This window comes from Oryzias latipes, chromosome 13 (assembly GCF_053564925.1).
Source record: "Oryzias latipes strain Hd-rR chromosome 13, Olatipes_Hd-rR_3.1".
Lineage (NCBI taxonomy): Eukaryota > Metazoa > Chordata > Actinopteri > Beloniformes > Adrianichthyidae > Oryzias > Oryzias latipes.
Window position 1 is genome coordinate 17,798,039 of NC_136249.1, and position 27,890 is coordinate 17,825,928.

General features: G+C 41.3%; 1 protein-coding gene across 2 annotated transcripts; it reads right to left on the reverse strand.

Annotated features, from left to right (window-relative positions):
• Positions 1 to 313: 313 nt before the first annotated feature.
• Positions 314 to 26,741, reverse strand: acsl3a (acyl-CoA synthetase long chain family member 3a). 2 transcript variants are annotated; one of them, XM_004075468.5, is made up of 15 exons: positions 26,517 to 26,741; positions 21,872 to 22,385; positions 17,606 to 17,783; positions 13,901 to 14,010; positions 13,586 to 13,724; positions 12,398 to 12,548; positions 11,363 to 11,486; positions 9,737 to 9,808; positions 5,063 to 5,202; positions 4,803 to 4,975; positions 3,242 to 3,316; positions 2,817 to 3,008; positions 2,439 to 2,553; positions 1,883 to 2,040; positions 314 to 1,803 (listed from the first exon to the last, which is right to left on the reverse strand). In XM_004075468.5, the coding sequence occupies exons 2-15, from the start codon at positions 22,244 to 22,246 to the stop codon at positions 1,646 to 1,648; spliced, it is 2,160 nt and encodes a 719-aa protein (XP_004075516.1). In that variant the 5' UTR covers positions 22,247 to 22,385; positions 26,517 to 26,741; the 3' UTR covers positions 314 to 1,645. The 2 variants fall into 2 exon arrangements, with proteins under 2 accessions (XP_004075516.1, XP_011480959.1); XM_011482657.4 differs by having other exon boundaries at positions 12,398 to 12,545; positions 26,517 to 26,685.
• Between the last annotated feature and the right edge of the window lie 1,149 nt (positions 26,742 to 27,890).

The window sequence follows — 27,890 nt, forward strand, 5'->3', positions numbered from 1 at the left end:
GAGGCTGAACTTTCTGAAAACTCAGAAAAATTCATATTCAGATATAATTTCTGAATGTTTGAAAGAATGTCCTCAATATGGATCCATCAAATGATATCCAATTCCAGTCAATTTAGCTTATAAAAAAAGATGTTTTCACCTCAAATCTGCTTTGCTTTAAAAATATCAAACTATTTAGAACTGTTGAATCAGTGGGTGTTGCTTTCACTCTTTCATTAATAAATGAAGTGATCTTTTTTCTTCGTGTTGGACACAGAAACCTCTTTTCCATCAAGTCTGACAGGGACAAAGGAAAACGCCTCCAAACATCAACTGAGCCACACATTTCTTTATTTCATTTGAGTTTTTATTCCAATGACAGAATTCAAATAAATAACGAAAAGTTTATGTTGCAGTGCGGGGGGGGGGGGGGGGCACTGCAGGCTGAACTTCATCTGCAGCTCCAAAAAAATCACTCCTGAATCATAACCACACATTTCTGAATTACAAAAACTACACAATGCCGGAGACAGAGGGCGGGTTCAGTCACATGGGTTAACCGAGGTCAAACCTGAAGCAGAATAAATGTTTGCACGGCCACCCATCTCCTCACATTGATTTATCAAATAAAACAAGGATTTTTACAGTTATTCTATCCATTAAGTGGCAGTGAGCACACTCATTTACCCATCTTCAGTTTAGCTTAAATTCGCAAAGATTAAAGTAGAAGTCGAAGACGTTCAGCCGCTGCCCTGATGTCATTTTCTTTAATTAACTTAAAGATCAAAAGAATGAATTCAAATGTACATTTTTGGATAAACTTTGTTCAAACGTGACGTTGTGCTTCAGACACCAGGAAGCTCTGATGTGAGATTATCCACAAATGTGGGAGTCGCAGTCCGTCTGTGGGTGGGAGACTAAATAAGCCGTCAATGGTATTCTAAACAATCTGAAGGAAAAACAAAGTAAGTGAACCCTCTCCTGACCTGCAGGAAAAGCTAAAGGAGAAATGTGCAGCTCAGAAGCGTAGAACCTGAATCGGAGGAGATGTAGATGAAGACAAAGAGACCTGAGTTTCTGCTGAAGCTCTCAGACAAAAGTTTAACAGACGCCAGGTCTGTTTCATAACTTCCATCTGGAAAAACAAAGTCTTTGCAAAAAGGGTCACATGCCTGGACCTGAAGGCAGGAGGGTCAGGAGGGTGGACTTCGACCCTTCGTCTGTTGTCTCTCTCTCTCTTTTTTTTTTTTGGAGGAGTTTAGGAAAAGCTGCTTCTTTGTCCAAGAGGTTGAGAAGATGAGGTCAGCTTTTGGAGGACTGCTGATCAGAGAAGGAAGGATGGAGCACCATTTCAGAATCTGCTGTTGCTTAGAGTGACTTTTTGATCTGAAGTCTTGATCTCATCGTCTACATGAAGGCTCTAAAGTTTCAAAATGTCATCAAGGTAGATTCAAAGAACAGGTAAGGAAACAACAACACAATGATTTCCTGTGTTTGCGATGAAACACGATAACGATAAAACCAGAAAAAGAGCATTTTTGTTAGATCTGACAGTGATGTCCAAGAGGTAAAAGTAAAATAAACCAGACGAACGGTGTTTACCAAGTCCTACAAAACAAGTACTTCAAGTCCAAGTCACCATCTCTAGTGTGGCTGAACCTGCCTCCTATTTTCCACCATACATTCTCTCAATATCCTCCTTATAATGTGTCTTCAGCTCCTTGCGTTTCAGCTTGAAGGCGTCGGTCACTAATCCCGTCTCAGGGGTCCAGGGGTCTGAGCTCAGGCGGATCTTACGAGGGATTTCAAAGCGCTCCAGCTGGGCTGCAGTGGAAAAAAAGGGAACAAATGTTATTTGGTGGAGAAGGGGGACCCCTACGTCCCTCCTTCGACCTGCCATCACCTGTCAGAGCTGCCTCAGTGATGGCCTTCAGAACCAGCTCCTCTATGGCCCTGCTGTTGCACAGCTCCTCCCGCGAGCCTCGGATACCATACTGACCCGCCAGAGCCAGTAGCTGCCTCTGATTGGGTACCATGAAGCCAATCACGTACGTCTCATCGCTGCGGGGCAAGAACAGGGGAGGGGTCAGGGAGTCAAAGGGGAGGAAACAGAAACAGTTTATGAGAGCCCAAAACGCTGGACCGAATAAGGTGATGGAGCTCAAACCCAGAGACTGTCCTTTCATGGAGATGGATGACATGCTAGTTTGAAACAGATTGGAGCCTCAGACTCATGAAAACTTCATGATGTTCAAGGTCATAATCATCAAAATGACAGAAAAACCAACATCAGCCAATGCGGAAAAAAATTCTGTATAAATATTTCACTTTTACTCAATATTTATATTTTATAAGATGCATCTGTCATTGAAAAAAGTATAAACCCATCATAAACGAAATTAAACAGTGATTTACAGTGTGTGTGTGTGTGTTTTGTGTTGTGTAACGGCAGCACAAACCTGCTGGCATAAACACAAATGTTGTCAACCAGAGGACAGTTCTTCAGCGCCGCCTCCACCTTTCCCAGAGACACGTACTCCCCCGCCTGCAGCTTCACCAAGTCTTTCTTACGATCTGCAAACACATGCACGACTGAGCATGTGCACACTGCTCCAGAGGGTGGGAGGAAGTGTCTATGTGTGTGTGTGAGTGTGGGGAGGGGGGCAGCTGACTCAGTGAGTCTGAACAGATAAAACAGTCAGGATGATGGGATCCGTCCTCACTGATGTGAGATGCTGTCAGATGGATGAACAGGAAGAAAGCTGGAAAGTTCTTACAAGACCCTCAAAAGCCCCTGAGCATCTGCTGGTCTGTGGCCTCTCCCTTTTCTTCCTCACCGATTATCTTCAGGCATCCGTCGCCATGAACTTCTCCAATGTCTCCGGTACAGAACCACCGCTGGCCGTTCTCATCCACAAAGAAGTCCTCTTGTTGCTTTGCATTGCTCTTGTAGTACCCCATGGTGACGTTGGGTCCCCCGATGAGAATCTCACCTCTGGGGTGAGGCTTGTCGGTGCTCCTGTAACCACCTAAAAAAAAAAGAAAAACTTAATCTTGAATCTAGGTCAAGATTAAAAAGAGTACAATAAAAGTGAGTTATGATTCAGAGCTAAAAAAGTAGAACAGGGAGACGGCTGCTCTCCTTAAAAGGTTATAGTCTCTACTGTGTCTTTACCTTCAGAAATATGGCACCCAGTCAGACTGACGAGTGACCTGATCAGTGTTTTTGGAGGAGAGAATCCACCTGAGCGGCCTCACTCACCTTCTGTCCAGTCTTTCAGCTTGATCTCACAGCAAACCAGTGGACCCCCGACTCTGCCAGTGCTGTAGTCCCACACTGGAACAGACCACATGCATGCAAGTGTGAAAGGGAAGCCCCCTGGAGCCCCCCAGACAGGACTTATCGTCATGGAAATCCCAAAAAGAACCACCACACCACTGATTTCTCGGCGGAAGTGACCACGGTTGTCATTTGGCTGCTCTGCTGACGCCAAATAGTTGATTACTTTAAACAAGTTTAATACGCTCCACATCTGTAAAGCTTCAAGAAATGCACAACATTCCCCAAAACATTCCTTGGATCAGGACTTTAACTCCAGCATGTCCCTGGTTCTTCCCACGCAGAGTAAGATCTGGAAGGATTCTCCCTCTCCAACTGTGACAAACTCCTTCTGTGCTTGGAGGTTATAGTCTCATAAACTTCTTGGATTGCTTACTATTGTCTACACTTTGCTGTTAATCAATCAAGCAAAGTCTGGAGTGATCCTAATCTCTTTCTAGTTCCAAACTATAGATGCTCTGCTGTCTGATCAGGATGAGTTATTACACACAAACCAGAGCAACGAGCCCCAGGGCTGCCAGCAGCTGCACGCCAAAGCACAACGTAACTACTGTCAGTGAGCAAAATCTATGAAGATTATTCTGCTCACCAACAGGGCAAATGTGCTTTCAATTCCAAACAGTAAGAACTGCTCTGGGAGGATTTTATGCAGCTGGAAACGTGACAGAAGCAACTGCCTGTCTGAGAAAAGACCAACTCCAATGAAAATGGTGTTTTTTGTGTTTTTAACATGTTCTCACAGCATTTTTCTTATGATGGAGGACATATACAAATATAATTAAGCTTAAAATTGTATTTCGTTATTCAAATCATGGTGAATCAAGAGCAGACGAAAAAATGCTGTTTGAAAACGATTGCATGTGTGACGTAGAAAATACGCTGAGCGGGCCACAAGCTCTACGCTCCGTTCCAATCTGATGCATCCCTTTGATCCATGTACGTCTTTGTTTTCCTCGTCTGAGCTGGCATCTGGCTCCAAACTGGACGACTGGATAGCTCTGATATTGCTCACCATTTTTGTTGAACCACTAACATCAGGTTTGAGTTGTGAAGGACTGTAAGCTAACAGGAGAGAGTGCAAACAAAGGAATTATGGGTTGGGGGGCCGGGTTGCTCAGCACCAACAGCTCCGGCCACAACTCAGAGGTGAATTTCCCATTAACTACTGCAGCTCTGCAGAAACTATGTTCTACAACCCTAGTTTTTGGATTTAGGCTAAAAATGGCATTGTCAAAAGACACTGGGAACTCTTTTACAATAGATCAGAAGGAGATGGAAGTGGGACTTCAAGGTATAAAATATCTAAGCAGCATTTGTAGACTCCAAATATATTAAGGAAACTTACGTTAGGTGGAAGGAAACTTTTGAATGAATGCACAACATTTCTGTCTGCAGCGTAGCCACGACACCTGCATCCACTGATTGAATACATTCACGTTGTGCTCCGATGTCTCTATATCCATGCACGCTGTGTCCTGCTTACGTTCACAAATGGTTCCGGCGCCGCAGGTCTCCGTCAGCCCGTAGCCCTGCCCCACCGGGCAGCATAAACACACGTTCATGAAGCGCTGTGTGGCTGCAGAGAGCGGCGCCCCTCCTGACAACAAAACCCGCGTCCGTCCTCCCAGCAGCGCTCGCACCTTCCTGAACACCAGCCTGCGTTGTTACCAGAAGGATCAGAGATGTTGCTTTAGCTTCAAATGTTGGGTGAAGATTACAAGCTCTGACAGAGCAGTTGGACACCTGTCACACAGCGGCGTGCTGCGGCCTTTGGCGAGCTGATCCAGCTTGTAGTTGTACGCCAGGATGAAGAGTGTTCTCTGGATGCTGTTCATCTCCTCCACCTTACCCATCACATTCTTATAGATGCGGTCCATAATTTCCTGGAGGCAGGAGGAGGATAAGGAATGAGGACAGAAAACACAACAATCACATTTTTTTTCACATAAAAAATTCTCACATGTAGGATTTTTGAATCATTTTTTTGGTTCTTGGAAACAAATTGACGTACTGAAAGAGACTTTAAAGGACTGAAAGAAAGCTTTGGTTAAGTTCAGTTCATGTGCAGCTCTACAGCTTTCTAACAAAACACTAATTCAACTGACTGAAAGAACAGCACAATTTTAAGATGTGAATCCTTCATGTGGCTAAAAATACACGAGTGACAAAGATGTGCAAATATTTATAAGAAGTTCATGTTTTTCCTTTTTTTTTCTAAGTTAAAGATGGATGAAATTATTCCATCTGTGAGAACACTAAGTAGGAAAGAAGTGAAAAGAAAAGAACAACTATAAATATGTGCATTTATCAACATGTAGAAAAGACCAAACTAGTCCAGTGTGGGACATATGCGCTATTAGTTGCATAATTGTAACCCCACCAGCCCCCCCAACCCTTATTTGCCTTTGTGGGCGGCTGTGGTGCAGCGGTAGGGCGGTCGACCCATGATCGTTAGATTGCAGGTTCGATTCCCGCCTTGCACGCCCATGTGTCGAAGTGTCCTTGGACAAGACACTGAACCCCACCTTGCCTCTGGTGGGAGGTTCGCGCCAGTGTTCGGCAGCGGAGCCACCGCCAGTGTGTGAATGTGTGTGTGCATGGGTGAATGGGACTGTGACTGTAAAGCGCTTTGGGCCTTCGTAAGAAGGTAGAAAGCGCTATATAAGTATACGCCATTTGTAACTATGGCTTCCTTTCAAACAGTTTCAGTTCATTACAAGAGTGAATGTCTGTTGGAGATGAGAAGGCTATAAGGAAAGGGAGGGGATCTGTGGCCTGAATCCCCCGACCACATACATGTAAAAGAGTAAATGGTAAATGGTAAATGGCGTATACTTGTATAGCGCCTTTCTTCCTACAAGGACAAAGCGCTTTACAGTCACAGACCCATTCACCCAGTCACACACATTCACTCACACATTCACACACTGATGGCGGCTCCGCTGCCAAACACAGGCGCCTGCCTTCCACCAGAGGCAAGGTGGGGTTCAGTGTCTTGCCCAAGGACACTTCGACTCATGGGCGTGCAAGGCGGGAATTGAACCTGCAATCTTATGATCATGGGTTGACCGCCCTACCGCTGCACCACGGCCGCCCCTGTGATGGTGACCCTTCACAGATTTGGTAAATGGTGCATGCTTATATATGAAAGGATCCATTTAGTATTACCAGTACAGTGTTAACATGGTTTACCTTTTGCAGCCTCGCTGTTACACAGATTCTTTTGGTGTGTGTACTTTTTTTTAACAGAAGATTGCGTTCTGCACCCTGATTGGCTGTAGACCATTGTCAATCAATCTCCTTAATTAGCCATGACTCCATTACACTTCAGCGTACCAAATCTATATAAATCTTCATTGTAATCAGATCTTTGTTTTCATTCTATAATCCTAGGCTTTTTTTCTATGAAGGTTTGAACTTCCACAGCTTAAACAAAGAGAAAAATGTGAAAATGTTCATGTCTGTCTAAGAAAAGTGGATAAAGTGTGTAGTGAGAGGTTTTATAGCTTTTAACATTTTAAAATTATTGTAAAAAATGAAGATGAGTACTAAAGATTTTGTCTCTTGCGCATTGTTTCAAGATTGTAACACTGGAGATAAAGCAGGGACCACTGTACTAAAAATCAAAAACAACTTTTTACAGAAAATATTGTGAGCTTCATTATTTAACCTGTTTCCATGGAAACATTCCTAATGCAGTAATGAGCTTTACAGCAAAGCTGAACCATAACAACACTTGAAGATTGTTCCTTCAAGACGTTTTCAGGATGTTGAAATGTCTGGATCTTTTTTTCAATGAGTCATGGAGGATTATGGACAGATATTTCTATATTCCTAATACGATTTGTTTTATTTTGACAAGAAGAAAAAGTTGCTCAGCAATCACTGAAAGAAGCAAAGACATGTTTCTTAAACTTCTTATTAACACATAGAGGTCTAGGCATTTCATCCATGACAGTGTAAGGTGGTAGATGATTACCATATTGGCTCACTTGAACAACTGGACATTGGAAATAATGACCCAGCGATGCATTTCATGAAAATGTTATTTTAAAACATTTGATCACAGTGTGTCCAGTTTTTTTTTAAGCAATCAAATAATTTATTTATGTAATCCTAAAAAGGGATGGATGTGCTCACCTATTACAGCCAATGACCTGACCAGGTCTGCAAAAGGGGGCATTTAAAAAAGAAGCAGGACAGTAGCCATGGAGGTGAGCGACTCCATGTGATGTTTGCTTGATGGCGCCAAGCAAAATTACATGGAGTCGGCACAATTAATCAAAAATCGCGATATCATTGCTTCATCTGAGATATCGCAAAACACAGCTGTGATAAATATGTAATACTACGTATTTAGCACACATGCTAAAACAATCTCATGATAGAATTTTACCAATCAATTAGATTATTTGACCAATCAGATGGAGCCCTTTCATGTTAGATGCCTGCCTCCTATGTAGACATGGGTTTCTTGAGGTATAATTCAAATTATGTTGACTTTCAGTTAAATAAAACTGATGCAGTGAAATGGAAACAAGGTATTACTTGTTTTTTGGTTGTACTAGTTGGTTGTGTATCGCAAGTCATCTTGCCATAGCAATATTGATCACTGATAGAAAGTTTTACTCATCTCATGCAGCTCTAATCTTAAAACTGTTTCCTGATGATCTTTTTGTACAAGTCTACTCTTATGTACATTAGCTTTATAAGAGTCCCAAAAAGCAAAACCTTCATAATTCTATTCGTGTCGATTTTAAAGTTTCAGTTTGTGGTGAAAAGTAAGCTTCATTTAATCAGAAAAGTGTAAAAGAATCTGACTCTAACAGTGATGTAAATCAGAGATAATAGAAACAGAGGTGTCAGTGTTAGGCTACAGTTATCTGTGATTTAAACACAATACCTGCTGCAGTTTGAGTAAGGGGTCTCCCTTAAATTTTAAGGTGGAAAGACTGAGATTGAAGGTGCTGAAAACAGAACATCCATTACAAACATTTCTTCCCTGAAACGGATTCAAAAGTTCAAAGATGGAGTTGGGTAAGTAGGGGAAAGGACACACAAAAGAAAAACACAAACAATAAAAAGCAGCTGGTCCTGCAGGGTGTGTACGTGTGTGAAGCTGAGAGGAAGTCCAAGCATCGGCCATGTCACATCACAGCAAACGCTGTCTCTGTATGTCTGTGTGTGTGAGTGTGTCGTGGGGATAGTGGAGTGAGGCTTTCTCACGTTCTGTTTACAGATGTGAATTGTTCCAGAGACTTTGGCCCTCTGACCTCTACACCACCACCACTGGGAGATTGGGGGAGGGGGAGAGGGTAGTTTAAGCTCATGACGTGACGATGCAGTCAGACCCAACCAGTAAGAAAAGTTTTTTTTTTTTTAATTCAGACTGGGAAGCTTTGATGTGTTGCTAAGCAGACTTTAGAAAATCAGTTTGGATTCATTTCACTGATGTTTCGGTTCATCTGCTGCCATTTACCTAAACACCTTCATGTATCTTGAACTTCTATAACAGCTCTTGAACACCCACTTCCATGAAAATTGAGTTTTTGGTGTTTTTATCATGTTCTTGGCATTTTTTTAATCGTAGACGACATAAATAAATAAAATTAGGCTTCCAAATAGAATTTCTGAGTATGTATTTCGTTAAATCGTTGTGAATCAGTAGCAGACAAAAAAAAGGGCTGTTTGAAAAAGATTGTATTTGTGACATAGAAAATATGCTGGGTGGGTTAAAAGCTCCCTGCTCCACATCCACAACTCAGAAGGGAATTTTTAATGAGCTCCTGGCGCTTTGAAGAAACTATGTCCTATAAAATGTCACAGAAGTTTGGATTTTGGCTAAAAACTGCAAAATCCTAATTAAAAGACTACTGGAAACTCTTTGACAATAGATCAAAAGATGATAAGAGTGAGACTTTAAAGAAAACACCTTCATTTCAGTACGTAATTGAACATCTGCTTCTGGTGCTCAAATGTGAAGCTGGAAAAGTGTTAGAGAGCAGAAGATTTTTACCATCAGGCTGTAAATACGATTTATGGGTTATCTAAAATGGGAGGAGTTAAGAAGGACAATTTTTGCTGATGTTCATGAGCTCCATCAGAGAAGAGCTCCAACACAGAAAGAGTGAGGATGTGTAAATATTAACATTTTTATGAGAGGTATTACCTGAGCTGCAGGTTTTAGGTTTTTCATGTAAAGTTTATTGAACAAAGAGAGTCAAAAATGTGAAGCCATGACTGATGCAGAAATGAAAAAGTCCAAAACGTTTGAAGAATCCTTGCAACACTTTAAGAGCAACTGATCTCCGCTATGTTAAATAATTGCTGCTGTGTGGGCAGATGTCAAAGTGACCCTGGGAGACGTAACAGAAATGTTTATCTGTTCACAGCCTACATTAAGCTCTCATAACATACCGGGACCGCTGCCATCAGGGTGGGCTGCAGGATACTCGCATCTCCTTTGCTTCCTTTCTTGATCTTAGTTGACTACAGAGGGGGAAGAGAAGCTGGGTTACCATGACGATTGTTCACGTGACATTTTTATCTTCATCTGAGACCTTCATATAAGACCTCCTTAACTTATTTTCCATAAATAAAAGATGTTTTCGTTGGATCAATAAATCATAAATTATTAGCAGTTTGTGGATTTATTTCCTTGCACATTTCTTTTTTCCAGCTGAATTCCTTTTAAGAGGAAAAATGGCTTTTCTCAGGAACAAACCTGGTGATTTGTAGAGAAAGCAGATTATTTTGTAACACTTCAGAAAAGTCTATCAAATCTTTTTTCAAAGTTCATCTTAAAAATGCAGAAAAGGGCAGATGTTGTTCTGCTTTGAAAGTATAATCATTCATGAGAAAAATCTTTCCATGACTTCAAGAAAAGCCTCTTTGTTTCTGTCTAAAGGCTGTTCTGATAGCTGTCTTAGCTGTCCATAAATCTCCTTAAAGAGGCTCTCACAGTTCTGTTCAGCCAGAATCCACATTCAGTGAGCAGCATCCTCATTCTCATTAGGGACTGAATGAAGTTGCTGAACTTTTTCCTCATATAATGTTTTTTACTATTAAAAAGCGTTGGCAGAAAAGTAACCGAACCCTTCTTGCAATACTGTGAGTTAAGAGAGAATTAGGTCATGGGTCAAAAAACCCACTTAATGAATGACGGTCTAATATTCAGACCAATACTATAGTTACACTTTTTAATTGCTTAGGATAAAAATGTCATAACAACCTGATGTTAAAGGACCTATAGCATGCAAAGTCAACTTTTTGATCGGCAGAACGCTTTCATTTTATATGGACAGGATGCACATCTATCTTTGCAAAAATTCGGATGATGTTTGTTTTCGTGGGCGAAACGCAGACAGGCTGCTGGAGGCCAGCTTAGGTTGACGTCATGAAATAGGCGGCACCCACACAGAGTGAAAGGCGGTGCCTCAGAAATCGAGTCATCTTACTTCCAGGTAAGAAAAGTAGCTGCGAAAATAACCTAACATCATATTTCATTTTAAAAAATTGTTCTTTAGTGTACTGTATTATCATATATATGGAGGTAGTTTACTCTGAAAGGTTTAAGAAAAGTATGATATAGGCCCTTTAAAGTTAAGATAACAACAATCATTTTTTAAGAGTCATAAAGTAAGGCAACACAATAGACATAAGTTTCCTGTTAAGGTCAACAAATCTTTACAGACCAAACTTATATTACATTAGTTTCTTTAAACATTATGTGTTTGTGCTTGTATTTGTGTTTCTATATGTTAAATGATCTTTGAATATCTTTAAAGGATGTTTCACTTTGATGAGTTTCGTCTATGTTCTAATAATGCTGCCTAGCAATAAAGTTCATTCAACGTGACCTTTCTTTAATGGGGTCAATTTTGCTGGGATTCTGCGTTTGAGGGACACACAGAATCCCAGTTTACTTAGTAAAGCCATTGGTGCATTGTTTTCCTAGCCTTCAGCTTGGGTTTATTTAGCTTACTGCTCGGTAACCAGTGAGTGAACAGGCGCCTCTGACAGTTTCATTGGGAGTTACTTCACCTGATCAGCAAGAGTTTGAGGTGAAGAATAGCCAATTCTACAGCCATGAGCGATGCATACATGCTCTGCACACAACTCCAACACATGAGCGAGAGGAAGGTACCCGATGTAGGTGTCGTCTTCGCTGTGAACACAAACACACCTTAACTTAATACAAAAGAGAGATTTTAGCTGACACCCTCAGGTGGAAAAAATAAAAACAATTCTTGCACTTCCTGTATCACAACATAAATTTGTTCAACAAAAGTGAGGATTCTGCAGTTTATCTTGGTGTTTTTGTGATTTTTGTTGATGTTTTGTTTTGATTTGTCAAGTCAGTCACTTCAGGTTCATGTTAATAATCATCCACAGCTGTTTTTATGTCTGTTGATCGTACTCAGTCTATTTCAGTGGGTCATGGTCATCTGTTTGTTTCTCCGTGGAGTATTGTCATGTATATGTTTATTAAATGTTTAACTTTTTGCCACTAAGCCTGATCTCCTGCAAATTGGGTCCTACACCACCAGCTTCTGACAAAATAATTTTAAAAAATTGCTAAAACATGCAACAACTTAAATTAAAATTTTATTCAGTGTAGAAAATATTAAATATTTGATCATTTCTGAGACACATTTTCTCTCCATACACTGTGAGGACAGCATGAGCATTTTAAAAAGCTGAACACAGGTTATCTGAAGCTTTGAAACAAAGTCCTCCGCGAAGGAAATACTTGAACATCTTGAATAAAATGAGTTACTATGGCAACAGGTCAGCCAGATGAAATTTAGGGAGATTTGTATTCCTTTAATTTCTTGATCTAAAAAACTGTCTCTAAAAAATGCAAAAATCTTTAATAAAAACAAGGTTTATAAACCTTGTATTTCATTTTAACCTACCCTACCAAAGTACATTTCCTTTCACTCCCCTCAGTTACCAGAAAATTGAGTTCTCATATATTTCAACTGTGTGAGTTAACTACAGTAACACCAATTATGAGAAAGAGTCTGCTCATAGTTCAAGCAGCATGCAGCTCGTATCAGAGGCTGCTCCTCTTACCTCAGGTTGGGAATCTTCTCCGCGATCCCTGTGATGCTGGCAATGACATTGCTGTGGGAGATCATGACACCTTTGGGAACGCCTGTGGATCCACTGGTGTACATGATCACTGCGATGTCTGAGGGCAGCGGCTGCTTTCGCTCACAAGCTGCTGTGAACACCAGAGACAGCTTCATTAGTGCATGAAGAAGCCCCAAAAAGAGATGCTCCTGTCGATACATGAACGGATGTCTGTCAAAGCAGGAGACACGGCTTTGAATCAAAGAACAAACGTCACCCATGGGGTAAATGCTCAGAAAATACACAAAGAACACTGAACAAAGATGAAAGATTTTCCACTTTCCTGACAAACAAAATCAACTTAAATTATTGGAGAATTAAATATTTTAGTATAACATGTTTTGAAAAGTAAAAAAAAAAATCATGTAAGCAGCAACTGGTGCCTGAAAAAAACTCCCAGTGTTCATTTGTTTTTGAGGTAGCTTTTAATGACATGCTCTGCTAGTTTATAACAGGATAAAAATGAGGACAGAGCGTTCTGCTGCAGGGGACGCCAAGCAGCTGAGGAAGGTGGAGGAAAGACCTGAGGAACAGATGCTGAAGTCGTGTGACGATCTATGCTCCTAATCCCAACTGTGTCATTAGTATCAGTGAGCTGCTCATGTTTGGGGTCACTGGGTTCCTCGTGAACCGTCCAGAATGGGGTGGTAGGGCAAGAGGACTCATTTGTCCACCAACAATATGCTTGGTATCAAACTTAATCTGACACAGATGTTAAAACTTCCTCATTCACATGACCTAACAGGCCTTGTACCAACCCCCCCTACAACAGTTTCACTCCGTGTGGGAGTGTCTGCAGCTTTGAGATGTTGGGGGAACTTCCGCTGCATGCGTCTGATCTGTGCACGTTTTTCCTTTTCTAGTAGGGCTGGGGGCGTCTTCAGCTGACTTGATGACTGGACCAAAATGAGCTGCTGCACATGAGGTCTACAGTCTGGATGGGACATAGCATAGACCTCTGGGTTCTGGGTGTTTACATTTGTGCCAGACCCGTCTATGTGAGTCTAAGATTTTCCCTCAACTGCTGCCTTTACTTCTCTGGAATCTAAACTATGCTGTTGATAATGCTGATTCAGAAACGAAGACTCTCTCCTTGAAGTCCTTCCAGCAGGAAGTGCTTTGACTTACTGTTCTCCGGCATGGCCCCCAGCCTCTGAACTGCAGCCATATTGTGGATGCTTATGTTAGCTGGATAGCCGGGCCAAGTGGTTGGTGTGTTATCCACTACAATGATGTGCTGCAGTCTTGGGACCTCAGGAAGGATGGCCTGTGAGAGACACAGCAGACATGTGGAAATTCTGCCAGAAGGTCCTGGTGAAAATCTGATCGGTGGTCTCCAAATGACGCTTAGGAAACCCCACTGCTTTGGATGGTTTGTGTTTGATTCACAAAGAACATGAACACATTTGGTTGGGTACTCTGTGCATCAGTGTGTGTTCTAACCTTCAGTCTGGTCTCCAGAAGCTCTTTACTGGTAATAATGTGGGAAACTTGAGTCTCGTTGAGCCCGTGAGCAATGGCTGGTCCTCCCAGCGTGGAGTAAAGAGTCACCACTGAAACAGGCAGTGATCACCATTTAGCAAAATGTCCTGAAAATATAAGACTTTTTTGTCATTAATTCAAGGTTTGCAAATGTTAACATTTACAGGGGAGTCCTTAGACGGATCTATTTCTGTAATAAATAATGTGTTTGAACCCTTTAATGTTAAGGTTTGGTTTTTGAGATCCATCCATGTTCAACAAATCAGATGAGGTCTATATATGCATGTTTGTATGTGTGTGTGTGTGTGTGTGTGGGGTTGTGTAATTACATTCAGTCAGCTATTATTACTGCTGCACACTCTGCAACACCCATTTAAAATCAAAGAAAACTGCTTTAAACCACTCATGACACTTTACAATAAAAGCAAGCGTGGCACAAAAAATCCAATAAAAACCAATCCAGTCTTTTGCTCCGCCCCCTCCCCTCTGTTGACACATATACCCCATGATGCCACACACAATGAATACGAGCATTAAGTCAAGACTGTAATTATAAATGAAGCGAATGAATCTGCTGAGGAATAGGGAATCATTTAATACTAGGAGCCCACTCAGCCGCAGGAAGTTACAGTTAAAGTCGGTTATTTCCAGAGTTCATTCTGTTTCTGTTGATCTCTCTTAAAAGGTCCAATTTGTTCATTTATTTCTGCAGAAAAAGGAAATCCCTATTTCTGATCCTTTTCCTGCTGTTCTGATTTGGCTGCTCGGCCCCTTACAGTTACTGTACTTTTGTGTGTGTGATGTGGGTTTATTGAAGAGATTTCAGTCTTTGTGATGACAGAAGGTCCTCGTCTTACTTCCCAGAGTCCTTAAAGGGGTTCATCTTCCAAATCATTCCCTTTTAGTTGTTAGGCTTTGTCATCTAAAATACGTTTTCTGCACTTTACCACACAACTCTACAAATTCTAAGAAGTTGTTGTTAAATGTGGAGTCTTCAGAGACCCAGTTTTAAGGAGCTTCTTTCACTTCCTTTAGAGGAAAACAGCACTGAGCTGTGTTTGTTTTTTAATATCCTGAAACAAATCTGTGGTCGGTTGAACAAAACCGCTCTGACACAAACTGCTTCAATTAAAATCAAAATTATTTTTGTTTTACATAAAACAGGATCAGACAGACACTCCCCCAGCAGCATCACAACAAAGGTCACTGCAGAGCTTCACTGTCTCATTGACTTTATTCCCTTTTTTTGGTTCTTTTATTAGAGCATGAACTGACTGTGCCGTCGGAGAAGCTGCTACTAAACGGATTCATCGAGGCTGAATCCTCCATGGATTTTAGGTTTGCAGACTGTTTCAGTAGGAAAGTGAGATTTGTTTTTGAAAGCTTCAATTTATCAAGCTCACAAATGACATTTTTATCAGAATAATGTTGTTCCTTTGCTGAAGTTTTGCTTATAAAAGTCTGATGATTTTCTGCTGACAATAGACGATCTGAAATGCCAAAGGGGCTAATGTTTAAATACCTTCAAGTCTCCAATTCATCTCAGTAAATAGCGGATCTTAGAAGAGAGTAAACATGCCTGTGCATAAATGGTAAAAGTAGGTATTTTTAAGTATCTGCTCATCGATATAAATACCAGGATAAAAAGTACAAGCTACAGACTAAACCTATGGGGAGGCAGAGAAATGCGGTCTGAAAGATCCCGCCAAGAGCACGATGACGTGGGTCACAGCATCTGAGGTAAAGAGGACAGAGGAGGGGAAAGAGAAAGGAAGGAAAGAAATGTGATAGAAACAAATAGCTGTGGAAAAAGATGGAGAGACCACACTGTGACCCTGACAGCACACTGACACAGGCTGTGGGACGCTACACTCCTGCGTCATGGAGCTCAAACACTTCCTGTGCTGCTCCTCAGTGTCTGTGTGTGTGTGTGTGTGTGTGGCAGGACTTCAACTCACAGTCACTTCACAACAAAAGTCCCTTTAGGGAAGGAAGCCACCAATGAAAACACTCGACTGAAACTCTGACAGAACATCACAGGAGAATTTTCAAATACAAAAATCCGGAAACACACACACACAGATGCATATATACACACATTGACAATTACACACATGCATGGATGCACACACACACACACACACACCCACACACACACACACACACACACACACACACACACATATGTCCATGCTCACACAGATACACAAAGATGAAGATATACACTTAAACATGCAGACATAGATAAACGCGCAGATACACACATTATACACACACACACATATATACAGTGCAACTGAGGTAGAGGGGCCAACTTTCTGATCAGACAGTCTCAAGCACCCCCTTATATGTCTAAGCAGCAACCCAGAGAACCCCCCCCACTGCTCCTGATGCACATGGTGTGTGAATGGGTGTGTGTGTGCACGGCTGAATGTAACTCCTGCTTGTAAATAAATGTATAAATAAGAGTAGAAAAGAGCCAAGTATTTACCATTTACTAAATGCGCATCCACTGACACAAACGTATATGCACACACTCACAAGTACACAAACATGCAGACATGCGGCACACAGCATGAGTTCACTGGGGGCCTTTGGCTGACTCTCTAATGCTTTTATCAACATGAGCTCCTCACGTAGACTCCTTCACTCCTTCTCTGACGCCATCGCCCTCCACTCGCCTTCCCCTCTGTCCTCTGTTGCTTTTTCCAAACGTCCGCTCCTCTTTAGCCTCTGTGGGGGTTTATCCACTGTCCCCGGCTTTTCCCCTCCTGCCAGTGTTTGTGTTTGCAAGGGACAAAGATGTTTCGTTGGCCTGTCCCAACACAATATTTTAAAAAGATGACAGCTTAATGGAGCCTAAACCAGCACATAGACAACATCAAAGAACCCTGCTGGACTGTAAAACCTTTTAATAGCTGCTAGTGGTTTCTTGTAATAAACTAAAGGGCTTCTTATCTCTTTAGCAGAGAAACTGTTAAATCAATATTAATCTGTTGAGTTGCACTTTCAAAGTGAAATAGCCTTTTTTTCAAACTGTGTAACCAGATCTATCCGATTTGTCCCACAGAACATTGGCACAATAAATCTGACTCCTCTGAGAATATCAGTACATGTCTATCTCAAAACAACAAGACGTTGAAGGAAGTGAAGCATAACAGCAGCAGAAAAATGGGACACTTATGTGAGACCAGAGCAAACAGAACAAGCTGACATTCTTCTGTCTCAGAAGGCCTTTTAATTAAACTAAGCAAATATCTGTAATACCCTTAACGTGACAGAAGGGTGCACTGTCAGCTGAAATGTTACCAGTGTTGGTATGTGAGCGGCTGCACAGTTTAAAACCAAAACTATGACAGCTATGACCTGTTCTACTGGAGTTCCACAAGAAAAACTCTTCAGGGATCAATATGCTAATCTCTTTCTAAGGAAGGAGAATCTGATGCTGATTCATTTACCTCTGGATTTCTAAAACATGGCTCCTTCCTCCTTCCTGTTTGTTCTGAATGGAGAAGAGTTGGCTTCTGTTTACTCTTTGAAAGGCACCAATATCATGTCCTGTCCAATCACGAGTGAGTCTGTGTGAAGTCCAGATTTGACCGTTACCTGAATCCCTGATCGTCACTGCTCTCATGCGCTAAACATCTGGAGACATCCTGGACTTACGTGGGAAATTGTATGCGAAGCAGGCTTGGGCAGCGATGAGCCACTCTGCTCTGGTCTCACAGAAGATGGCGATGTTGGTTTTTGGCCGCTGTCCCAACTGTGCCAAGCCACCGCCCAACTGAGTTGCTGCGTTGATTGCCTCCTGGTAAGACAGCCATCGGTACCCACCCAGAACTACCTGCAAAAGGAGAAGTAACAAAAGGGAAATCATGAGTCCTCAGTGGTGGAGCCGAAGAAGACAGACAGAAGCTACAATGATCACACTCATACAATGCTGGTTTCAACATTCCTGACCTTTACTGCAGCTTTTTCTTTGCCTAAAAAAGGTTGTTTTACTCTCTGCTCCATTCCCTGATCAGACCATAATCCTCATCTCCTGTTGTGTTTTAACAGGGTGCAGTTTGCAGCATTTTAACCATCTGTTTGATTCATGCCAACCTAGTCGACCCACTGTTTACTTGTTACTCGTCTTACAGCTCTTTTAAACTGCATTGCCCTCATATAATGCATAATTATGTCTGATGATTGGATCAAATATATTTTTCTCTTTGTTTTGGTTGTGAATCCACATTAAAAAAAAATTCTGCACAAAGATCTACTTAAAGAGGACATTCATCTGTACACTAAAGAATACTTCACTGATACAAAAGCCTTCTGTTAAAAGCCCTAAAAGAGCCTGGAAAGCTGAGAAAAGAAATCACAAATGACCTGTAAAAATATACTTTCCTGAAATACTGCAGGTATGAGTAAAACAAAAATCTGAAAGTCTACTTATTTTAAAGCTTTTGTTTTAGTTACATTTTGTCTAAAATATAAACATTCTTGTAGTTTATTTAAAGAATGAAATACTTTTTCCTATATTGTCTTCTGGTTGAGCCATTCAAAGTTTGTCTTCTAATGAAAGTGAACCGACTTGATAAGGCTCAAACAGAATCTCAAATTAAATGTCCTCAAGTTTGTGACACAATAAAGTATTTAAATCTGTGTTCTAAAAACTTTATTGAAAAAGTTTTGAGTTCTAAAAGTGTGAAAACGTAAAGAAAATGCAGAAGACCTCACTCTACTCCACACAGAAGTTTCTGGCACCGTGTTTCTACGACATGTTGGTTTAAGATGTATGAACTGTGCTTGTACCTCATGTCTGCTGAAACGCAAAAATTTAATTCCATGTTACGGTATATGTTGGTGTTTTAAGATGTTTAAATGTCCTGCCTCTGTTTTTAGAAATCAGTGTAACCATAGAAACAAACAGACTTCTTCTCCTTCTATTTCAGTGGGAAATGAGATGGGCTTCCTTCACTTTCTCAATACAAAATGCCTCTTGTTCTATCTTTGGTGACGCCACAATGACCCCTAGTGGCCCTTCAGGGTTTGTGCAAAAAGATCACACTTCTAGAAATGAGTACCGATCTGTTTTTCCTTTGTTGGGAAATGCTAAGTGGGAGCCAAACATAACTGCTAAGCTACTTTATGTTGCAGCAACAAGTGTTTCCACAGCAGGTTTAGACAGATCAGTATAATCAGGCTTAGAGGGTTTAAGGAGAAATTTAAGGGTAAAGAAAGTTAGTAAACTCCTGAAAGTCCACATGCTGAGCATACTGCTAAACAGAAAATGCTGTAAGTCTTCCACGCGTTTAGTCTTAGCCGTTAGTCACAGTTCTAACAACAGTACCAGTTTGCAGCTAAAGGCAGCAGTAGCTAGAAACAGTAATTTACAGAGCAGGATTGATTAATACAAACTGATAAACATCTGTTCTGTGTCATTTTACTACTTTTTTGATGATAAAAATACAGAATTCTGGATCTCAGCAATGAAGGTGGAAATGATGAACATCTGCAGGACTATTGCTTGGTTTGGACTCTTGCAGAGGTCTGATGGAACATGATGGAGATCCAGTCTGTGGCTCTGCAGAGGGATTATGGAGACTCCTCTGGGTTGCTTGAACTGGAGTTTTGGATCTTTATGTTTTATTCTTCTCAATATTTTCCACATTGTGGATGTTCTTTAGGTTAGTTGACCGGTCAAAGACACATGATCCCGTATTCTGATATTTTCATAGTGTATGCAGGTGAGACGAAGCAGCATCTCAGTAAAGCTGCTCAACAGAAGCAGGAATGAACTTCCCTTTAAGCCTCCTGGATTTCATTTTCTTTCTTCAGCAAATGACACAGCTCCTCAAACCACCACTAGCTGTAGAAACTGTTTCCTGGACCTCATCAACATGAAATCTGTGGCTGTTCTTTGTTTCTCCAGACAGTAGAACCTTGAAATGTCTAAGTATTGACTGAAAGGAGTACTTCAGACCACACAACAGTCTTTTGTGGAACAACTCAGGCTCAACAGCATCAATGCCTGGCTTGAAGTCTATGTTGTGGTGACATCTGTGCATGGTAGCTCAGAAGGTGCAGACTACAGGTAGTAGATATCTCTGTTACTTCCTACTTTCAGCAACGGCCTTTTGTGCCTTTCCCTCCATCTGTAGGAAGACCTGCAGTGCAGTTACCAGGCCTGCTGTCATCCCAATGACAGATGATTTAAAGACACAGGAAACCTTTGCAGGGTTCTGAGTCAATAATCTGGTCACACAAACCACATATCACGTTTTCACAATTTTCTAAGCTTATGACAAACTGAATATAGAGGTTTTACGAGTTTATGTAACAATTATTAAGGTGTAAAATTACAAAAAAAAAAAGAACCTGAATATGAAACATTTCAGATTTAACAGAAAAAGCGATAGTGACTGGATAAGAGCCTTGAAAGCCTTGAAAGTCAACAAAATAAGCTTCCCTGCTGGACTTCATACACTGTCATGCTTTTACAATGTGCTTGATGCTGGACTGCCTGCTGTTGTCTCAATTCAGTCACCAGTCGTTTACTTTCTGTCCCTTTGTCCCACTCTACTCTGTCTTTATTCAGTGTTGTTTGACAACGGCTTTCACTCTTTTTAAGGCGTATTAGGAGAAAGAAAAGGTAAATCTTATAGTAGAAGTCCTTGTTCTGGTGGTTTCTTATCAAGAAAACAGGAATCACAAAGTTCTACTGCTCCTTCTCTGCAAACTGTAAATGTTTGTAAACACATGGCGTTGTTGGACATACCTTTAAACTCTATACCTGCCACAGATTTATCGCAATAAAAAAGCTCAGATGATTGGAAGGTCTTCAGAAAATTCCAGATAGACCCAAAAATACAATTACAGTCAACACACTGCAGATTCTAATTCCCATATGAACTGAAGAGTGAGCGCCGACCATGAAAAAACAATGGTCTATCACCCACTCTTTTCTTTCTTCTGACGCACATCCTGACCTTGGCTTCAGGTTTGGAACCAAATCTTTGCAACTGGAAATCTTTCTAAATATCTCTAGGGTTCCTAAAACACGAGCTGAAGAATAGACGGTAGGTGGGTCTTTTCTTGACATCTATTTGAACTATTTTGCAAATACCAGTAAATGTATCACAACGCTGCCTGACTTCGGCTTGAACAGAATTATCTCAACACTGAATCTGTCCCGCCCTGCGGTGGAATGGGGAGCTGTACAAGGTGAACCCCGCCTTAGCACCAATAGCTGCTGGGATTGGCTCCAGCAACCCTGTAACCTTGCAAGGGATTTAGCGGCTTTGGAAAATCAATGGATGGATAGCTGGATGGACAGATGCATCTGCTCAGTGTTTTTGTCTTAGATATGCTAAAAAATGATTGTTTTTATCTTTATCTCAGAGTCTGGGGAAAAATCCAGCCTTTGTTTTAATCTGAATAAATAAAAGTCCAGAGTTTGTCTCAGAGTTTTTCTGATGGCTGCATTCATCTACCGGTACTTTATAGAAAACATTAAACTGTCTTTTTGTGCAAATATAAATGAACCAAAATGAATTGGTTGCCATACCAACTAAATTCTCCTGATTGTTTACTGGCCGTGTAGGCTATGTGAAAACACAGAACTGTTCCAGCGTTTAAAACAAACGATTTTTTCCAACAAGCTACAAATTGAGTCGCTCAAGAGTCCATAAAATTCAAAATGATTGAGCATGTCTCCAGTGTTTTCCCTCATTTTTTCATCTACATTCCTGTAGGTTAGCATTTTTGGTGTGAAGTGTTGACAGAAGAACAGAGTTTGTAGCAGAAATGTGAGCCAAGTCATCCAAATTGAGGGGAACAGCCTGATCAAACAGTGGATATTGAAGTCTAATCACTGTCTTCATGACTGATTGGATTAACCCGTCAAATGTTTTCAAAGACAGGCTTTAAAGAGCGACTCTTTACCTTTTTGAACACCTTCCCATTGCTCTGTCGCTCATCCTCCTCACAGATCACCTCCCTGGTCCCGAGGCAGTCTCTGTGTGGGAACTGTGTGGCGGCATAGGCAAAGATCTTATCTAAAGTATCCACTCCAGGACGCATTACTGCCACCAGGCTCTTTGAGGCGCAGACTGCTCTGTAGGGTCCCTCTGGACATCCCAGGATGGAGCGAGACTTCTTTATCTTGGCTCTGTCTTCCTCTGAACCATAACAGCCTTGATGAGCTCTTGAACCCCAGCTGAGGAGGTATGAAGGCAGGAATGTGATGGAGGTGTAGATGAAGACCACGAGATGAAAGAGCAGCAGCAGCATGGGGTTCAGGTCCTCCTTTCGCTTCATCTTGAAGAGCCTAGATAAAGCAGGGGTGGTGATGATGATGATGGTGCTGAGGAAGGTCCCGCTGCTCTTCAGAGGCTCCTCTAAATTCTGCTATTAGAGTGGGGACCACTTCTCTTCTAGTAAAATGTCTGCAGCTCTCCTGAAACATGCAGAACAACTCGTTTCAAAAGGATGCATGCGGTCACCACACCATTTAGGTTAAAGAAAACGCAGATGACCACACGAGAGGTTGTAGACTGCCCAGTGATGTTTATGCACATTTGTGGGTATCAGGTCGTAGTGAACACTTATACATCACATATACAGATTTTTCTTTTTTTCAACAGAATGTCTGTGTTCATTCGATTTTCGTAAGATGACATGCATCTGCTGCTAATTCTGTCTCTAACAGGCAAACAGCTTCAGGTTTCAAGTGGACGGAACTGGTCATGTGACCATCAAGCTTCTCTCTGATAAAAACACAGTTTATCTGGTGACTTACCATAGCTATGACTGAAATTTAAAGTGAGTTTCTTTTTGAGATTTTTGTGACTCAACAAAAGATAAAAAAATGTTTCAACACTTAAAATCCACAAACATGTTGTTGTTGTCTTTTTGCTTTTAATGCCCTGAACTTCTGCATAGGGTTATTGGTGGGGTATACATGTTTGGTACTTTGTTGTTTTACTGTATAGGTTGAAGATGTCCAAACAAGGTCATCATCTGTTCAGGTGGCGTCAGCGTCCATACATGAACTTTAATAATTGAACCAAAAGGCTCAGCACATGTCTCCCTTTAACCTCCAACACTGAATTAAGATCCCATTGGTGCTGGCCCTGCCTCTCTCAAGTGTCCCTTTGCCACTCATAAATTAATCAGACTTCCCCAGCAGAGACTAGCATCTGCTCCCTGTGGGACGTGGACTCTTTCTGCTCAGTGCTGTTGTTTCAGCTGGTGTTTAGTCACACTGCACAAACGTCTGCATGTTCCAGCGTTCCATCCCTGCTGAGCCTCATTCTTCCATCCAGACCCTATTTAGCGTTCGATTCTTCACATTAAACAAGCTAACAAAGGAAAACAGAGAAACCTGAATGACTTCCACTGCTGGATCAGCAGAAAGAAGAGGACATGTGAACTCCTGGATGATTTCTGGCATCATTGAACTCATTAAAGCTCTCTGTTCTCTTTCCAATAAGACAGAACTTGTAATGAAATTTTAAAATTTGTGGGTCCTTGTGCAAGACCCTTTGAGATACTGCCTAACTATGTAGCCTTAAGGGGGCCCAAGTCTGGGTCTCCCTGTGCCGGTCCCCAGCCCGGTGAAAATACAGGGTACTGTCTGGAAGGGCATCCGACATAAAATTCTGTGCCACAGCACCTGTGCAAATCAGTAAAGGTTAATTCTAACAACCTCATAATAAAAATATTCAACCAAGATCATTCACTTAAACTTAAACAAAATATATTGAGTCTTTATAATAAAGTGTATTAGTACAAATATAGATCTGTAATGAAAATGTTTATAAAGATATTTTGCCTGATCTTGGAGCTTTGACAGAAGTTCTGCAGAGGAAGAAACCATGAATCTAAAGCTTTTAATCTCAAATAAATTAAAAGTTTCAGTTTTACATTCAGTTCATTTTGGTCCTTTAACAGGTATTTGTTTATTGGCCTTTTTTTTCTGTGTTCTTGTTTTTCTTCCCTTTAATCTTGACTCAATCAGAACTCGCATTGTTTTTTAGATAAACTGGATTATTTTAACCCTTGTGCTATCTTAGATGACCCCACCCTTACTTTGACGTGTTCTCCCTACCATGACAAAGGTGGATAAAGGTGGAAAGATTTCATGTAATCCATGGACACCAGTGAAGATCACAAATCATTGAAGAAAAAAGGTTCAGAGCACTGTCTAGTGGGTCTAGATGACCCAACTCCCAACGTTAAAGTGCCTAGGATAGTACAAGGGATACGAGATGTTTTTAAATGTTTAAAATTTCAAGGTCTTTGAGGGGGAAACTGTGGGGCCAACATAAACCTTCAAAGACCTTTTTGGTAATGTTCTGGTTTCTCTCTTAGTGGTTCATGTCATCATGAACAGTGGTAGATGGGTTCAGACACCTGGATGACACCGGAAAACATTTTTAATTCCATCACTCTTTTTTTTTCTTCTTCTGTTTTTTGGATCTGCTTTTGACTTATTGCATTTTAGAGTGTTGGGCTCTGATGGGCACCATGCTGCTCAATCATAGAGTTTGTAATGAGCAAACTGGGACTGTCACTGAGTCCATTAACAAACCATCCATCTGGTTCAAGTCAGAATTTCTATTACCCCTCCAGGAGACTTCCAGAAGGTTAAGTTTCTGCACTGCACTAAGAGACCTTTTCCCTGCCTGACACGATGGTGGAGGGATCCAGCCTTCTCGTTCATGGGATGTACCTCCACATATGAGGACTCAGCAGGGGGGCTCTAAGTAAACCCCTAGCAGCTCATCGCCTCTCACCAGGGGCAACTCCATAGTCGAGGAGAGTCCAACCCCTCTTGATGAGTTGAGTTTCAGAGCACAAACCGTGCATGGAGACAAGTCTGACTATCTGTTGCCAGTACTCCTGAGCCTCCTGTACAATCCATCCATTTTCTTCCGCTCATCCGGGACCAGGTTGCAGGGGCAGCAGTCTAAGCTAAGATGCCCAGACTTCCCTCCCCTGCTCCTCTGGGGGACCCCAAGGCGTTCTCTGTCCTGCTGAGATGAGTAGTCTCTCCAGCAGGTCCTGGGACTTCCATGAGGTCCCCGCCCAAGCCCTCCTGCACGAGTTAATGCTCTTTCCAACTCAGTGGGGTGATGTCCTAATGGTTTGATTTCAAAGAAGAATAAAAGAAAGAACCAAAACAGCATTTAGCTGTTGATCATAAACAGCAGGGGGTTTTCTTTTGCCCCTGGATTCACTGGTTGGGCTTTAGGATGGGTCTGCGAGCAGCACAAGTCGATGCATAATATAGCATCTTTGCTTCCTGAAGAAGGGGAGTGAATGGGCTCTTTTGTGCGCAGATGTCGTCGCGCTGACACCCCCTCAGCTGAGCGCGCTGGAGCTTCGCTTCAACATGGCCATTGTGACAAAAATGAGGCTGCAACACGCGACTCTGTCCCAGAGGTCAGACGTCTGCGTTTACACTGACGTGAAGAAGTGTGTGCTAAAGGACACACGTGTTGGCATGTGTGTACAGTATATAACTGCAGAGCCAAACAACCTGCATGAAATAATGACATAATCAAAGCTTAGAAAAACAAGGAAATGTTGTAACTGGACCTTCATCTAGAAAGAAAGCCCAGTTGCATGGATTATGTGGATAATCCTGCAGAATTACAATGCGTGTTATTCTCTCATGTAAGCTAAAGCTTCAAACTTGATACACATCGGGTTTATTTACTTTGATACCAGAAAATTTTATGTTGAAAATTGAATTTTTAATTTTTCTCTGGTGAAAAATGAAAACACCTTTAGAGTAATGATGTTTGTCCTTCTTACTCCAGGTGAGAAGGAGGAACACGTTTCTGTTTTCTTCCTGATCAGATCAGATCTTCCCTGTAGGACAACCGTTTCCATCGTCTGATCATGTCCTCCAGCAGATTGTTGACCTCAGCTGTTCAGACAAAATGTGAAAGCTGCAAATCAGTTTTTTTTTTTCCTGAAGGAGCTACGATAAGATGCAGGTAGGTATCATGTCCCAGGACACATCAGTTCCACTTGACTTGAACCATGAAGTTACAAAAAGTATGGATGGCTTCATTTCAGCAGCAGACTTACAGGGTAAACCTGAGGGGTGGCTTTTAGGTAGATTTCAGTGACACGGGGAAAATCTAACCCAGGGTGATAACTGTTCCACTGGGGGCCCAGCAGGGAGCCACAGATACTACAGCTGCAGCACCAAAGCGCGTAAAGCACGCGGCAGCACAACTTCCGGTTTAAAAGTTTACAAAAATAAAATTACTTTCTTAGGTGCCACACACTTTTTTTTTAAACTTTGACTCAAATAATAAGCTGAAATTTAAATCTGTTTTCGTTAAATACCGTTGACTGTTGCTCTTGCTCAGCTAAAATATGAAGGTTTTTCTGGGGCACTTAAATCATTTACAATCATATGAAATCATTCTTTTTTTTCATCGAAATTACACGGCAGAAGAGCAATCCTTCCGGATATACAAGGTTTTCCTCAAACAGATGTGGTTCTTTATGGAGCCACTTTACCAAAACCCCCGCATCAAAACCGCCCCTAAAGGAAAAGAAATCTCACCAAAACCCGCCTCCCTGCGGTCACTTTACCCAGAAGCCCTGCTGGGGATGCTGAGCGTGCGCGTGCGGCCGTCCGAACCTCGCGGGGAGTTTCTTTTAGTTTTACTCCTCCACACACCGGCTCTGGATCTCTTTCCAGACGGGAGGCCGGAAGCACCACATGCGCCGGGAGGAGGGAGTGGCCCCGCGCCCTGATTGGACCCCTGAAGGTGGCGCGTGCCTGTCTGACACAGTCACGTGCAAAAGTGTCTTAATGAACGTTTAGAAACATAGAATTAATATAAATGCATGGTAGGATATTGAATGGAGTCCTTTTAACACATTTTTTTTGGTAAAAGCTTCATTTATTCCATGACTTTATGCATCACAAAATATAAGAAATATAATAAACCATTTACAAATATTCTATTAAGCATAAACTGTTCATATTTTTGTGGAATCTTGCCAAGTCCTGCACTGATGTAGTGATTTGAATTTTAAGAATTGTAATAAAAATTGCCTTAGAGTCCCACTCCAATCATATTTTGATCTATTGTAAAAGTGTTTCCAGTGGCCTTTGAATTAAGATTATGCCAATTTTAGCCTAAATAAAAAAAAACTAAAAACAACTGTGTCGTTTTCTTGAACGTTTGTGCAGCTTGGCAGGAGCTCATCACAAACTCTCCTCTGAGTTGTGAGCATAGACATTATCTGCTCCTGACCCACCAAGATTTGAATAAAGAAATACTCAGAAACGCAATTTTAATCTTGAATTCTTTTATCTATGTCCTTGTCCTCCATCATGAGAAAAATGCTACAAGAACACGTTAAAACACCAAAATTAAGACTTTTATTGGAGTGGGTCATGCGTGCATCATTTATTGAACAATATTGTATATTTAAGCATAAATTTAGAGCTAATAATTGGAGATCCAGGACTGGTTTGGAAGCAGTTTCCTGCTAAAGATGCAAGAGCTGCTGCTTCAAGATAACTTGATGTTTTTCATAGACCTTGATCTTCTGAACATTCTGAGTTTTAAACACATTAAAGAAAAATGTACGTACCAGTCTGATTACATGTTTGCTAAGCATTATTCAGTAAGAACGTAAGAGGATTGTCGAAACAGACGTCAGAGCAGAAAGATCAGTGTTGTGGTAAACTTTCATTTCTTCCTTATTCTGCTGCCACAGCTGTTTATGAACACATCTAAGAATTGTATGCATTTGAAAATATTGTATTATATTATATTATATATTAAGATAAGTATTTATCTTAAGAGCTCCTTTAATAATACCAAAAGTGTTCTTTTCTCACATTTACCTTGACAGCAAATGGAAACGCAACATTGTTGTCACCAGCTTCTTATTTGTCCTGAAAATAAAATAAAGAAAGATA